At 40.3% G+C, this 15,879-nt stretch overlaps 1 protein-coding gene across 1 annotated transcript in view; it reads right to left on the bottom strand.

Moving 5' to 3' along the window:
- Window positions 1-1,629: 1,629 nt before the first annotated feature.
- ERICH3 (glutamate rich 3) overlaps window positions 1,630-15,879 on the bottom strand; it is a 94,923-nt gene continuing 80,673 nt past the window's right edge. The window contains exons 14-16 of the mRNA XM_047724928.1: window positions 10,662-10,784; window positions 4,885-7,210; window positions 1,630-4,206 (exon numbers count right to left, since the gene is read on the bottom strand). Coding sequence (XP_047580884.1) covers window positions 4,920-7,210; window positions 10,662-10,784 — 2,414 coding nt within the window. The 3' untranslated portion in view covers window positions 1,630-4,206; window positions 4,885-4,919. The remainder of the gene's footprint in view (window positions 4,207-4,884; window positions 7,211-10,661; window positions 10,785-15,879) is intronic.

The raw sequence follows: 15,879 nt of genomic DNA, 5'->3' as shown, positions 1-15,879 counted from the left end.
TTTTTTCCTTAACATAATCTTAGTTATAAGTAGATATTTAATAAAGACCAGGAAGGATCTGACAAAGGAGGTAGAGAGCTTGTTCTTAAATAGACTTTGGCACAAGACTCTCTGTCCCAGGAACCTTCTGTGTACTCTATTTTCCCTATGAAAAATGGGGGCATCACATCATCACAAAGTATTATAAGGGTTGCACAGATTATAAAACAATATAAGACTTCTGGAAGGAATTCCAAAAGGAATGTGTATTCTCAATACCCAGCATTTTATCTGACAGAATTTATATTACCTGTCATAGTTTTCCTATCATAGGGCATGGTATCAGGAGGAAGGAAAAAACAAAGAACAAAAAAAGAAGGGTGGGCTTGAGAGTGACTTTGAAGGAATTCTAGCTATATTTATTCCCTGTTCCCTTGTACCTCTTGCTGCTGACCATGTTGACAGGGAGATTTTTTTCAATGACAGAATCAGGTACTTATAGAGGACTAGAAGGAAATATGCCCAAGGTCAGAAGTGGCCTTTCGTGGGCTGTCCTTGAATCTGGTAGAATATTTCACTTATTAGATGAATCTTAAAGACTTTCTTTTCTTTTCCCAAGCAATCATTTTCCAAGGGCAATAATTATGGCAAAATTACTGATTTAGAAGTATGATGGAACTCAACTTTAAATTTATAACACAAGAATTTATAAAACCACAGAAAAGGCTCAACTTAAAAAGATTTTTACAGGGGCACCTGGGCAGCTCAGTTGGTAAAATATCTACCTTTGGCTCAGGTCATGATCCCAGGGTCCTGGGATCAAGCCCCTCATGAGTCTCCTTGCTCGGTGGAGAGTACTTCTCTCCCTCTCCCTCCTTATTTTCTTTCTCTCTCTCTCTCAACTAAATAACATCTTTAAAATAAATAAATAAATAAACAAATTTCAAATAGCCTAATTCTGCCTACCTTTACTTTAGTTGTCTAGTTTTCCCTTGAATTATTTAAATAATTTACCTTATTCTTTGATTGGCTGTAAATATAACTCCCTTCTTTCTGATACAGTATCTATTAATGAGATTTGTTATTTCCCTTTCTAAACCACCCCAATGCACCTTTTTTTTTTTTAAAGATTTTATTTATTTATTTAACAGAGAGAGAAAGCAAGAGCATAAGCAGGGGGAGCAGCAGAGGGAAAGGGAGATGTAGGCTCCCCGCTGAGCAGGGAGCCAAATGTGGGGCTTGATCCCAGTACCCCAGTATCATGACCTGAGCCGAAGGCAGACGCTTAACCAACTGAGCCACCCAGACACCCCTAAATGCATCTTTTAAAAGAAGTTTCCTTCCTTATACCTGTGGCCAGGTATAAGAGGTACAAGAGAACTGGGAATATATAGCTGGAATTTCTTGAAGTCACTCTTAAACTCACCCTCCCTTCCTTTCTTTGCAAGTCTTTTCCTTCCTCCTACCAGTAAATGAAAACATTTAGAAGTGCACATATAGTATCTTGCTATGTATTTACGATACCTCTTCCTAGAAGATAATGTGTGAGATGAAGAACATCAGAGTTTGGGGTCTGAAGACCTGAGACTGAACATGATTTTAGACAAACCACTTAACTTTATTGAGCTTTTATTTACTTGTTTAGGAAATGGTAATAACTTTCCTCTGACATTACCCCACGTATGGGAAAGACATGTATGAATGCAGACATGTTTTCAGACAGTCAATATAAACAACCCAATGAAACAAATTTTCTCTGCTTTATAGAGTTTAAATTCATAAGGAAAGGACAAAGAAGATATCTCAAAGTCTAGTCTTATTTTTAAAGAATCATTCACATGTCTTATTTGTAAATGTATAGTTTTTTTATGCTTTTAATAATGAAACTAGAGGGGAAAATTAGTTCAGCTGAACATACAAATAGTTTCATCAACATAGTATTTGCAGAGAAAGAAATTCATTTAATCGAAATATCACAACACTGAATTTCACACTTAAACCCACATGCAGATTGTAGGATTATGTTACAGAATGTTTTGATCGAATGTGTTAAATATAAAAATAATTCAATGCAATTTCCATTTAGCACATTGTACAAAAGTCATTCTTCAATAGAATTAACAAGTTTACAATCTTTCTTATAAGGTGCTATGTATTCAAAGTGCTCTGTAGCATTGAGGTTGAGATTAGGAAACAAACACTGGAGAGTTCCTCAGTAACGCAGCTCAGTAATAAATGAAATCGGATATACTGTAGATGAAACCCACTCATTAATCCTAAGACAGACCATGGCGATCTGTGGTGCGCTGTGAGAGGCACTCATCCTTGGTGGGGGGGTGGGGCTGGAAGATGTCATAAACACATCATTACGGTCATAATAAAAATAAGCTTCAAGTTGAATCCATCACTTTTATAGTGAGTACCCTTTCCTAGAGAAAAGGAGAAAAACAGAGGCACAGAAAACGAAAGAGGCAGAGAAAGTTCACAATGCTTTTGCAGTCCATTTTCCTCCTGAGATTAATCCTCAGTACAATCCAGAGTCCACAACAGCAGTTCCAGACTTTAGAGTCCATGAGAATTACCTGGAGAGCTTATTAAACACCCACTTCAAGGCCCCAGCCACAGCGTTTCCAATTTAATAGGTGTGAGAGGAGGGCGGGAATTAGTATTTTTGGAACAGTTCCAGGTGATGCTGATATCCTCATCAAGGGACCACATTTTTGAGAACCACAGGTCTGTTATATCTTTGATCAAGGGCTCCTTTATTAAAATGAAACATACCTAAAAAGACAACATGCCTGCTCCCTAGGGACATAGAGTGTAGGGCAGTCTGCATAGATTGTATGATTTAAGGCACCAGTCCTCAATTTTAGCTACATAATAGTAGTAGTAGAATAGAATAGTAGTAGAGTAGAATCAACTGAATTAAAAACAAAAACAAAAACAAAAAACAAAACCCAAGAAACAAAACACCTGATGCCTATAACATCTAAAAGTAATTAAACCCACATCTCTAGGGGAGGGGGCCAGGGGTTGAATCATTCATGAAAGTGCTCCACACAAGTCTAATGTGTAGTCCAGCTGGAGAATCTCTGCTTTAGGAGATTTTGTTCATCTCCTCATGGGAGAAAACATGGCCAAACATATGTGACTTTAGGGTACTGGTATAGGAACAAAGGCATCTTCAAGGAATCATAATCCCTAGTAGGCACACGGATGCACAACTATTTCTAGTAATATCAAGGGGTAATTTAGAAAGTGATTCTGACTGTTGATTTACAATGCCCTGCGAGGTTAGTTCACAGGTTTGAAATAACAGAACTCGGGCAGGTGAGCAGCACACTAATTTAATCCAAGTTTCTTTTCCATCAAATGACATCAACCAAAGAATCCAAAGTCTAGAATGTTGGTGTGTGTACTGATGTGCCATGTTTACCTGCTATAATTATTGTTACTCATTTCAGTCAGCTTAATTATTTACTACTCCAATTTACATTTGAATGGACCTATAAATAAGGCCCCCAGGGACAAAATGCTACCAGCAGTTAAGTCTACCTCAGAAAGCAAAACCACAGAAACACAAACAAACAAACAAAAAAACAAAAAAGGGCATTTGAAATAAGATTGCCACTTTACTCTTCTAGCATAAATAAGATGAATAAATAAGTGTAGTAAATCAACATGCCATAGAATCCCTTTCTGGAAGGATTTACAGGGCTGGAGCAATTTTTAGTACTGAGTGTACACGAAGGACCTTTAGAGCTCATTTTCACAAACCAAGTCATTAAAGCCCCAAGCCACAGACTTTAAATAAAACTCTAATGTATGAAACCGGAACTAATATTTGATTATAAATAAAAAGGAGTTTAAACAAACCCCAGATGTGAGGACTGAGCCATTCAGGTGATCTTTGGTAAAAATCAAACATTTAAAAGCTATCAATTGGATTTGAATAGAGACACGTTAGTTATGTTGAATACATAACAGCCTCACAGTCTTCCATTAGAAACTGCGGCCCCTAAGGAGGGTCCTACAGAAGGATCCAGTTAATTTTAAGGTGTTTTCTGTGCTACTGACCAACACTGCTGGACTGCGAACCGGCTTCGACAAGCAAAATGATTTAAAAAAAAAAAAAAAAAAAAGAGGTAAAAATCTAAAGTCGAAGTGAGATGCTTGGGTGAATCTTTCTCCAGTCTTAAGTCTTCCAGAATACATCTTTCAAACATCCTGAAAAATAATAAAAAGGACAGAACGATGTGTAAAATCACTCAGGATAGTAGAAACTGGGCACTGAGAATAAGACGGCATCAGGGAAATAGCAGGAATACAGGAAATGCTAAAAATAATTTTAGCCTTTAGTTACAATCTGCAATATTTTACATATATTTTTATAATGTGTATATATTTTTCATATTTTATAATTTATGCTATATGTATATTAAACTTGACAAAAACTGCAGAAATGAAGGCATACAGCCCATTTAAAGGCAAGTAATCACAGCCATCCTTTTAAACACTCAAAGGGAAATCAATTTGGGAATAGAGTTTGATTCTTCTTGTCTGTGGTGTGTCCCTGTGGCCCATTCTCTTTAATTCATCTCCAGGACCCTGGAAAGGAGACATGGGTTTCACCTCCTCAGAGAACTGTGCTTGCAGAGCAGAGAACATGACTCGGGGGTACAAAAGGGGTAAAGTGGGTGCCTGTGTGCGTGTTGACCCCGTCACATCGGTCTTCTCCAGCTCCTGTCCTCAGGGGCTGGGGGCTAAGCAGCAGAGCCTTGAAAATTGACACTGCTGGGTGCAGGTGTATGCAGGGACAGATGAAGGTTTGAGCCTGACCAAAGGGGAGGGAATCTCAGGTGGGGAATCTGTTAAATTCTGCAAACAGAGCGGGCTTAAACTCACCTTCTGCCCCAAAGTCTCTTAGGCCTTCATGTTGTTCAAGGAGGCATCTGCATTTGCACGTTCTCCTTTTCTCTCTGCACTGTAAGCTCTTGGCTCTCTTGGCTTTCCGTGTAATCAGGTTTTACAGGGAGCGTTTGCAGGCCCTGTAGACTCTCTCTCCTAGGCTCTGACTCTCTCCCTCGGGACACTCCTGGGCTGAATTCTTGAGCTGCACCCAACTCTTGCCCGTCTTCACAGCTCCCCTGGCCAGCCTCCTCTCCCATGGACTCTGCCCGCTGCATGGTTTCGACTCCCAGGCCCTCTGGATCCTGCCCTAGCTGTGGGGTCTTCCCTCCCCGGTCTGAAGGTTCTTGTGGAGCCCCCACCTCAGCCTCTGGTACCCAAGTCCCCGGCACCTCCTCCCTGCTCGGAGCTCTTTCCTCTGCCACCACCTTCTCAGCAGCTGTCGGTTTCCCTAGTAACCCCTCCACTTCGTGCCAAGTTTCCTTGCCAGCAACATCTGACAGGGAGGAGGCTTTATTTGCCTCTGTTTTCCCCTCAGCTGTCTTCAAATCTGCCAACACCTCCCTCTGCTCTGCAGCCGTTCCTGCCCCGTCGTCTTCTTGGTGGAGAACTTCCTCAGCCACCACAGCTCCAACTTGCCAGCTCCCATCCCCCTCTGTGTCCCCGTGCCTCCTCACTCCTGTCACCGGAACGCACTCTTTATCTGCCTCCTCATCCATAGCTTCTTCACTCAGCTTTTGTGCCATCATGGAATCTTCCTCAGAAACATCTTCTTGGGTCATCGCTGTGACCCCTGCTCCTTGCTGCCTTTGCAAAGATCCTTCTTCATCCCCCGCTCCCAGTCGCAAGAGGCTATCTTGATCTTCGGCTGCGTGCTCCTGAGCCTCACCCGTGGCTGTGATCTCTGCCTCTGGCGCTTGCCCCTTTCCTGCTTGTTCAGTTTCAGGAGCTTCTAACACACCCTTCCCCTCAGGGCCCGGCCCTTGGTCCTGTGCCCAGGGAGCCCCGTTCTCCCTGGGGAGCAGCTCTGCTCTGCCTTTGTGCTCTGGGTCCTGGGGTTCTCTCAGGCTTTCCCCTCCTTCCTCTTTGCTCAGAGCACTTGTGTTTTCCAGTGACCCCTCATATCCAGGTGCCCCCTCAAACATGGTCCCCCTCATCTCTCTTAGTGAATCTCCTCCTTGCAGCCCTACGTCTTCAGTCAACTCCAACCCCACGATGGGGGCTTCACCCTCTGCATCACACTCCATTTCATTCTGGGAGACTTGTGTCTCTTCCTCGGGTCTCACTTCCTTCGAGGTTTCCTGCCGTTCCCCTTTAAACTTTTGCTCACCCTGCCCTGCATTTGCCCCTGTCACCTCTTCCCTCTCAGATTCAGTTTCCTCCAGAGGGGATTCTGGCCTCTCAGCTTTCTTCCTTTCTTCTGCTACACCTAATTCCCTGGGTAGCATTTCTTTCCTGTCATCTTCTTTATTAGATTCTACCTCCATCCCAACCTCCTGTCTTTCCACATCTTCCAGGCTGTTCTCCGAAAGCCCCATCCAGGCTGCCTCAGCCTTCTCTGAAGCTGAGGAGCTCAAGGGTGTCCCTGGTCCCATGGCTGCCTTCCTCTCTTCGGCCTGTTCTTCTCCCCCAAGCATTGCCTCTGCTGAACCACCTTCTCTCTCAGAAGCAGCATCTCCCGCGGCTCCCAGGTCCTCTAGGTCTGCAGATGCTTGCTCTTCCCTAGTCACCACCTCAGGCTTTCCAGACCCTGCTGCATTCACAGCCTCCGCTCTCTCAGCCTCTCTCTCCTCTGCCTCCCTGAGGGCTGTGGCCTCCTGCATACACTCTGAGTCCAGAGCTGCTTCACTTGCAAGCACTGTTTTCTGGGAGCCCCACTCCCCCTCAGCAGCTGCCTTCTCGGTCTCCAGCACTGTTGGCAACAAGGCTGCCTCTTCAAGAGCCTCATCTTCATTCACACCTCCAGAGTCTCTGGTGGCTTCTATCCCTCTGGGGCTTAACTTCTCTTCCCCTTCAGCTTCTGCCTCAGCCCCACTCGGTCTGCCCTGAGGGAGCTCTCTTTCTTCTGTAAATTGTTCTATTAATGCCGGCTGCTCTGCTGTTGGCTTTCCCTCCCCCAAGGGAACCTGGTCAACCCTTGCTTTTCCCCACATTGCTGCCTCCCCTTTCTCTTCCATTGTGTCAGCATCCCCGTGCTGGGGAAGTTCACCTTCCTTCACTGCCTCTTTCTTCTCCAGTGTATACACGTCTGATACACCTTGGTTGGATTCTGTGTCTGAGCTGAGTGTTGCCATTTCCTCCAACATGAAATTCCTGTGTGGTGCTATGAAATAAGGTTAGAAAACATGGTTACTTTAACCAGAATGCCCAGGAAGGAGATATTCTATATAACCATATATGAGATATAGATAATATCAAGAAGCTATTGATCTTACATATTAACCATTTCCTCGATCCTATGATGCCATCGACTGTAATGTGCACCATGATTTAATAATGGCTCTTCATGATGAAAATATGTGCTATCGGTTTACTGGACACATTGATATTTAAGGAAAACTGAACATCAGAAATGTTGAAAACAAATAAGATCTCCATATCTTAGAGTGGTCTCCCCCCCCTTCTCTCTCTCTCTCTCAATCTCTCATATAACACACACACCACCTACTTTTATTTGAAATACTAGGACTTGCAGAAAAATTATGGAATAAAAAACCAGTATTTCATCTTCTTAGAAATCACTTTGCCCTAGAGCATCATAATATGTGTCTCCTTGGCTTGTGTTTCTTGTATTCATTTGGGTATTCGGCAACACAATCACAATACAGTGTGAGCTGATTATTATCCCCTATATTACTCTCACGTTTTAAAGCTACTATATCTAGATTTAGTCATCAAATAACTTTCTAGCTCAAGGTAAGGCTTTTTACTAAAGACACCAATTTGTATTATAGGTCAGGATACCTCCCTGCCTACGTTCAGAAACTGCTTTGCCTTTGGTAAAACAGGATCACAGAACAAGACAGGACTTTGTAGTCTGGGACAAATTTCAACATAAATAACCTTCTTGAAGTATTTCATAAGTTCTCATCTATAATTCCCTGGCAAATCTGGCTGTACTAGCCATCATACTTCAATAAATCTAAGTTCAATATGTTTCTTAAAGGCTGCAAATGCGTTTCTTGTTATTTAAAAAATACATGCGTTTCTATTGAAATGACCCATGCAAAATTAATAAAAGGATGTCATGCCAAATACCCAAAGCATTTACATTTTCTGACTGCAGAATAATACTTAGGGAGATAGGAAATTCTAAAATGGTCATCTTAATAATTTTGCTATCACTCTAATCTTTCTCACTTGTAGAAGACACTAGACCAGCTGCTAGAAGTTATCATACCCGTGTGCCAAACTCTAAATTATAAAGTAAGCAAATGCGTCTTCCTTGTATTTTTTATTGCTTGTCTTTTTGGCCAACCATCTAACCCCCACACCCCACCTGATTACCAAGGATCTACCAGAAACCTAAAGCCCTGATCTTATTATCTCTTCGTCCCTGTTCTGATACTCCATCCAGGACTATCTGAGCATTCCATTTCCCCTCCTAACACAAAACACGACTGCTCTTTGTTGCATTCTCTCGGCCTTTTGCCAGCTAGCAACAATAAACCATTTTGAGGTAAGGTGGTAATAGCTGATACTACATTTCCCTCAAAAAGTACATTTGGAAGGTAACTTTTGGAGACTTCTTTCAAAGAAGTAACAGAAATTTCAGGTCTACCAATAGGATAGTGTTGACTTTAAGAGGTGGTCCTCAGCACATCACAGCAGTTACTTACTAAATTGTAGCTACGAGTTGCTAAAGGGAAATATGGAGCCAGATGTTCCTTCAGAGAACATGTAGCTAACTCACTTGAAAGAATTTTATTTCATTTTTCATATTTCACTTCAGCCATCCATTGTATCTCATTACGATTATTGGATTTAAAACAAAATTAAATTAAAACAATGTGTGTCAAGTCTCTTTAATAGTATATCTGTTGCTATTCAAATTCTCACATGAAAGTATATTAAAAAGTCAGTTATGAAAAACATTTAAATAAAGTCCTCTGTTTTGTAAGCTGGTCTTTAAATTTATGGATTAAAGAACATTAAGGAAAATGGGAATAAAACTGCCTAGCCACCATATAATAATATACTATGCCTAAATTCTAGGAGAGAAAGGACTAATGGCATCCAGCTGAGCTATAATATGAACACGCACACAATAGGGAAGTCAGACATGACATTCCTGAAGTAAGGGAGAAAGAATAACTGAAATCCTTCTAAGAAGTATGAGTATGAAACATGACATGGTTTTTGACAGTAACCTCATGGGCTTTTGGAAAAAAAAAAAAGAATATAAGACAGCAAGCGATATTCACAAATGGAGATAATTTGATTTTGTGAAATGAATGTGTACTTAGGGGTCAGACAGAACTGGATAAGAATGCCAGCTCTGCCACTTAATATCCATATCCACTTGGGAAACAAGTTCAACAAACACTTCTCTAAGCCTTCATTCTTCTATCCAAAAAATGGGAGCAGAAATGCTTGACTCACAGAATCCTTGTAATAGTTAACCATAAAATGCTTTGCAGGGTTTCTGGCGCACAGAAAGCCCTATCAAGTCTTCCTTCCATACTTCCTTTCCTGCTTATGATAAATTATATTTTCTTGTTTGAATCAGATTTGATCAACAACAACTACTGTGCCTGCATTGCAGAATGTTTGGGAGGTATACCAGAACTCCTCTAGTGGAATGCTCATTATACAAGAGTTGGATTCCCTAAGCAGTTAGGGTCCTCCTCCTGTAACTCATCTACTTCATGTTCAAGTGCCACCTGGCCCTCTCCACATTCCCCACGGGTAACTGGAGCTTAGGGAACCAATGCGAGTGCAAATATTCTGGCTACTATTTGTTGTGAGTAATAAAGTCCTTTTTCTCTGACCCAAGAGTCTTGCGTCTTCTTCTGTTCACACCAGGAAACTGTGGCTGGCAAACTTGTTTGCTTGAAAATAGAGAAAAATCTCAAACACCTCATAGTGCTTAATGACTGTCTTTAAAAATTAGAGGTACTGTGACCATATGATAAATAAAATGAATAACGCTACCCCCCACCCATATACACATACATATATTCAAATCAGTGCAGTTTTTAAAAGTCCTCTACTAAATACGGGGAAACCTGATTTCAAGGACACAGGGTGTTTGACCCGATGGCTATGAGTCATGGTCTGTTGAATCACTCTAATTGGCAATCTTGCAGCTGGAATACTCATCACCCAGAGCCAGGTCATATGCTGATTTCCCCTAATTTAAAAAAATAAGGAGTTCAAATAAACCACTGTGAAATATACCTTGGCCCTCTCTGTCTCCAGTGCGCCAGTTGGGCAAATCCTCCTACCTAGTCACCTAACAGGGAGGCTGACTACGAAAATAAGACTGATCTGAAAATCCCTACCAATATTTCTTCTATACTTTAAAGTCCTTTTTTCCCTCCAATCTAGGCACTAATGTATTCAAAAAAGAACAAGAACGTTCATATCTGATGTCAGCTTTAAAGCTCCCCTTAAGGCCTCTCAGCCACCTCCTGCTATCAAATTCATTAGTGGAAAGAAAATAAAGGTGGAAGAAGGAGGAAACAAGGGTGGGGGGTGGTAAAAGATGAAAATGGGGCTGTCGTTCACAGAGGCTTTCTAAAGGTCTTTCCTAGGTAATGATGTGCCCTCACCTGCACCTGTGTCATTCTCCAGCTTCCTCGAGTGCTTCTCCTCGTCTGTGCTGCTAACACCAGACTCGGTGTCATAGTGCCAGTGGCTGCCAGTTTCCACAGCCTCAGCGACCGTCTGTCCAACTGATTGGAGATCATAGGAAATATCAAAAGGCACAAAAACAGGTCATGGGAACATTGCTGAACTCTTTCACATCCTTTCAGCAAGCGGGGTTAATTTTAAAGTATTCACATTAAAATGTGACCTTTTCTTTTTTTAAATCTATGAAGATTAAATCGCTTCCAAGCCATGATTTCAAAAAGGAAAACACAATGGCAGATCATGAAGTAAAGAAATCCATGCAAAGAAATACTGAAAAGAGACAACAGCCAGAAGCAGTGACAGATCAGCCAAATGCACATGCAATGAAATGATGGAAAACAAGGTTTAGTTGCATTTTCCTTTCTAGAAACATATGTCATGGCTTTTATAACACCAGTCATCATGGCTTTTAGAAATTGCTAAGACTATCAGAGCTGACTATACTATGAGCATTTCATACATTAGTAGATTTTAGTGATTTGACCCCCATACTCACTCCAGGTGGACACAGCAAGAAAAGCTAGTGTATGGTTCCTATATATTCGACAGTAAAAGCTGTTATAGAAATTCCTGTTCTCTGCAGCTGATAACCAGCCATGGAACTTCAGAAACACAATGACCTAAGTTCAAGTCCCATACTCCATACCAACCATGTCATCTTCAGGAAGTTCTTTGACCTAAGCCTAAGCCTCAGTTTACCCATCTGTCAAAAAAAGATACCTACGCAGTGGTTATTGGAAGGATTAAATAAAGAAATATATGTAGTAAATGCTTATCTTTACTTATAAGGAGGTGCCTAAGCACTTAATAAATAATAGCTATGATGATGATGAGCATGTTGATTATAAGTATTACCAACCAATCTGGTATGATTCTAGGCAACACTGTAATATCAATTAAATTTGTCTTTCATTTCTGACATGTCCCTGTCTACATCCCTTACCTATCATCCAATGATCCATGTGCCTAAATCCCAAACACCTACCATTGTGCCACCTTCTGGTGAATTAAAGCTCACTCGAATAACACTAGACCAAGACCTGCCCCCCACCCCCCAGATAAGAACATGTCTCCAAAATACCCTTTCTTTCCTCCTTCCCTTCCTCCCTCCCTCCCTGCTTTCCTGGCTGCCTGCCTGCCTGCCTGCCTACCCTCCTTCCTTCCTTCCTTCCCTTCTTTCTTTTTTTCTCTCTTTCCTCTCACATATTCTGGTTCAATTGATCCAAAAACTGTACTTTGAGAAAAACAGAACTAAAATGCAGTCTCTTGCACACTTTAAGGTGAATTGCTGAAGGGTAATTAGTTACTTATTGATTCATCTGTGTTTAGAAGCAAATAGTAAAATGTCTGCCTCATGTGGCTTTTGGGGACAAAAATGGAATGACTTAACTTTATTAATATTAAGAGAATAAACATGGAAATGAAAAGAGGTATATCAAATAGTTCAAATTCTATTTTAAATAATTGTTTAACAACAACTTTCCTCATTCCTCTGATAACCAAATAAAAAAGATTTTTATAATAATAAAGTTTAGAGATGACATCAACTCATGACAATTTGATTATAGTAGGGTTTGTTATCAAAAAAACCTTTATTTTAGGAACTTGTGAACATTGTACATATAATTAAATATCATCTTGCCCACTGTAATAATATTAACAGTATTAACCAATGAGTTTAAACATGCAATGTTTTAGGTCCTTGTGTATAAATCTGCTTGGCTAATTGAGCAATAGTAATCCCAAAGACGGTAAGACAGGGGGATGGGAGCAAGATTGATTTCACAACAATGATTTGAAGTTTTGTTTCATCAGAGCCTACGAGGTACCTGGATTTTTTTCCCTGGTAGCCATAGACTATAAATAAGTATGGTTGATCATATGAATATCAAATCCTTATGTTATACACCTAAAATAATATACATCAATTATACCTTAATAAATTTATAATGAAAAATGGCTTATCATAATAATAATAATAATAATTAAAATAAACAATTAGCAGCTATTGAACCAAAGACTATTCTAAAAAGCCAAACGATACTAGCATAATTTGGAAATTACAACTCACTCAGAATGGACAGTGAAGCATGTAGTCCCTCTGTCTCAGGACTGTCCTCACCACCTGGCCACGTCTCCTGGCTTGCCCCTGGAGGGTTAGGCTTTGGAAGTAGATGAGAAGGCTTTTGGAAGTAGATATACAGTTAGGTGTTGCCTGCTTCAGATTCAGCAAGAATGGGACCCTGGCCTGAGCATCAAGGACTTATGAGGTGTGAGACTAGAAAAGTCCTCCCTTGGTCATTTTTTTTTTTCCTCAGATGTTCTGAAACTGAAACTTAAAAGCAAGAACTTGGCCAGGGTCTAACCTTGAGGGTTTCCACCTCGAGGAAATGAGGACTGTGCCCGCTGAGCCTGGCGCCAGCACTGTAATACATCACTTTGTGTTCTTAACTACTTAGCCCTTGACCCCCTGAGGCTCCTCGCCTTCCCTCTCTGTAAAGATGACCATTAAAAGCAAAGGAAACTGTCTGTTCTCACAGCCTTCAAAGCAAAGTGGAAGAGGCATGCTCCAAGAATTCTTAGAAAAGCGCTTTTCCACTCAAATAGTATAGAATATTTTAAGATGTTTTTTAAATACCAAAATATTATTATCTGATATTAGCTTTTTATTATGAAAATAAACATATTTTAAAATAATATATACAGTACTTTCCCAAAATAGGGAAATAGTACATATCCTTATTTAAAGCTTCATAAGATTACAAGATATAAAAAAGAAACAAAATTATCCTAGTTTCACCACTCAGAACTACTAGTTAACATTTGAGTGGATCTCTATTATCTTTTTTACTTTCCTCTTAGTATAGATAGCATTCTTTTAATTTAGCAATATATTGTGACTATTTCCACATATCATTAAATAAAAAAAGATTCCTCAGTAACTACATAAAAGTTCTAATAGGTTTTTACTAAAATGTGGTTAACCAGTTGCCTGATGTTGAATATTGAGTTATTTCCATTTGTGTGTAGGTGTATGTGTGATTATAAAGCTATTTTAAATACCACTTACAATCATTTTTGTATTTTTTTCTGACTATTCCCTTAGGGCAAATTCCTGGAATTGGAATTGCTGGCTCAAAGAGCCTATTTTTAGAAGCTTTTGATATATGTTTTTATATGTTCTTCAAAAAAAGGAGGTATCAACAAACGATTTCACCTGTAATGATGGAAAAGGCTGTATGACCCTGCACATTGCCAACAATGTCACAATTTCCACCAATTATTTCTATAATTTTGTAATTGAAAACTGGTGGCAAGGATATCATTTTCAATATTAGTAGGCAAGCTTTCTATAATCATTCCCGCTTCTCCGCTTGTTTTGAAACAAAACAAACTGGATCCCATCTGAAAACATACTAATAACGCCGAGCAACTCACTAACAGAAGAAAGTTTTAAAGAGGAAACTTTTCATCCGAATTTTAAGAATGTAAGAAGCTATAAAGGAAGAGTAAGATCTATCCAAGTTTATCCCAAGTTCCCCAGTGACCTTGAATACCCTGAGTGTGATTCGATCATTCTTTGTGTAGCCAATCAATTACCTTCCCTGCAAGTCACCATGACAGACTTCGTGACTAACACCCTCTACCTACGCAGTGAAGATGCGCCTGCTCTTAACTCCAGCATGGCAACACGGCCCACACAAACCTAGGACTAATCACAAACTCAAGCCCACAGCTGTTCAGAGATAACAGCTGCAGAGAGCTAACCTCTATCCTCCATGCAGTACAGAATAGTAGAGAATCCTCTTTCTGCAACTTTCAGATCACGTCATTTGCATGTTCAAACCGTTCTATCTTAGAATGCAATCCTCCCGATGGCATACAAGTTTCTCTCTCTGCCTCATCTTCCGCCACTTTCTGGTTCATCTGTTTGTTTGCACCTGTCACACCAGCCGCCCTTCCGGAAGGTTCACTCAGCAAGGATGCTCCCTGTTTAAGGTTCAGCGTCCTCGAGTTTGCTCTTCCCTCTGCTTCCTGTGGGCTTTCTCCAGCTGGCAGGGTGCCTCTGCCCTGCACTTCCTGCTGGTCTCTGCTCAAATGTCCCCTCATCAGAAAGGCCGTCCCTAAAATCCACCCCTTCCTCAAACCATTACTCTGTCCTCTTACCCTGATTGGTTTTTCTTCCACACTTAGTCCAGAATACCCCAGTACGTTAGACCTCAACTCACAACACGTGATGGCCTTATTCTCTCCTCAGGACCATCTAACTTGCTTGCATGACGATCAGACCACATATGGCTTTACATTACTTAGGTTTAGAAAGCTGGCCAAGCATGCTGATGTCCTCTCGTTCACATATAAAAGCATAAAATGCCTGCTGCCATATACATTTTACAGTATACTTTATAATATTCTACTCTTAACATTTTATTTATATTTGCAATGTATAAATTATATTACTTCCCAAATTAATCTACCTAAATTATTCCACTAGTAGAACACAAAGCAAAGATCCTGTCACAGTGCATTAAGACAGCTTAAACTGAAGACAACAGAGAAAAATAAACACATTAAAATAACACTATGCCCTATCATCCTGAATTGCCTCCCAAGGACATTGTCCCATTGTAGCTAGCAATTACAATCTTTTACTTTACCCACTTCACTAGATGCCACACATCTTTTATATCAATTCACCTGATTTGTTGGTGGACTGGACAAAGCCCAATTAAGTGAGACATATAAAATAGAAAGAAAAATATCACCTTATGTTATCAATCTGAAAGGTACAAAGGTACTGAATATAGAACTTAACTACTTTATCCACGGCTATGATCTTAAGTGAAAACAATTCAGATAAAGTTGTATTCGTTGGGACACTATAAAACATCATTAACTGATTGTAATTTTGTATCCCACAGACCTGTTCCTAACATAATCACAGTTCATAATTCAACACCAAACAAATATGAGAGAGAATTTTCTATACATTATCTCAGCCCCCATTTTGACCTAAGGTTCTAATCAGAGATCTAAATAAAATAATACACATTTCACTCTTTACCATGCCTTCTGATTGAATGCAGCATTGTCACCTACATGACCTTCTTCTCAAGCATTAACTTTGGTTCCATC

The sequence above is a fragment of the Lutra lutra genome, chromosome 4 (assembly GCF_902655055.1).
Source record: "Lutra lutra chromosome 4, mLutLut1.2, whole genome shotgun sequence".
Taxonomy (NCBI): Eukaryota; Metazoa; Chordata; class Mammalia; order Carnivora; family Mustelidae; genus Lutra; species Lutra lutra.
This window is presented reverse-complemented; position numbering and strand designations above follow the sequence as displayed.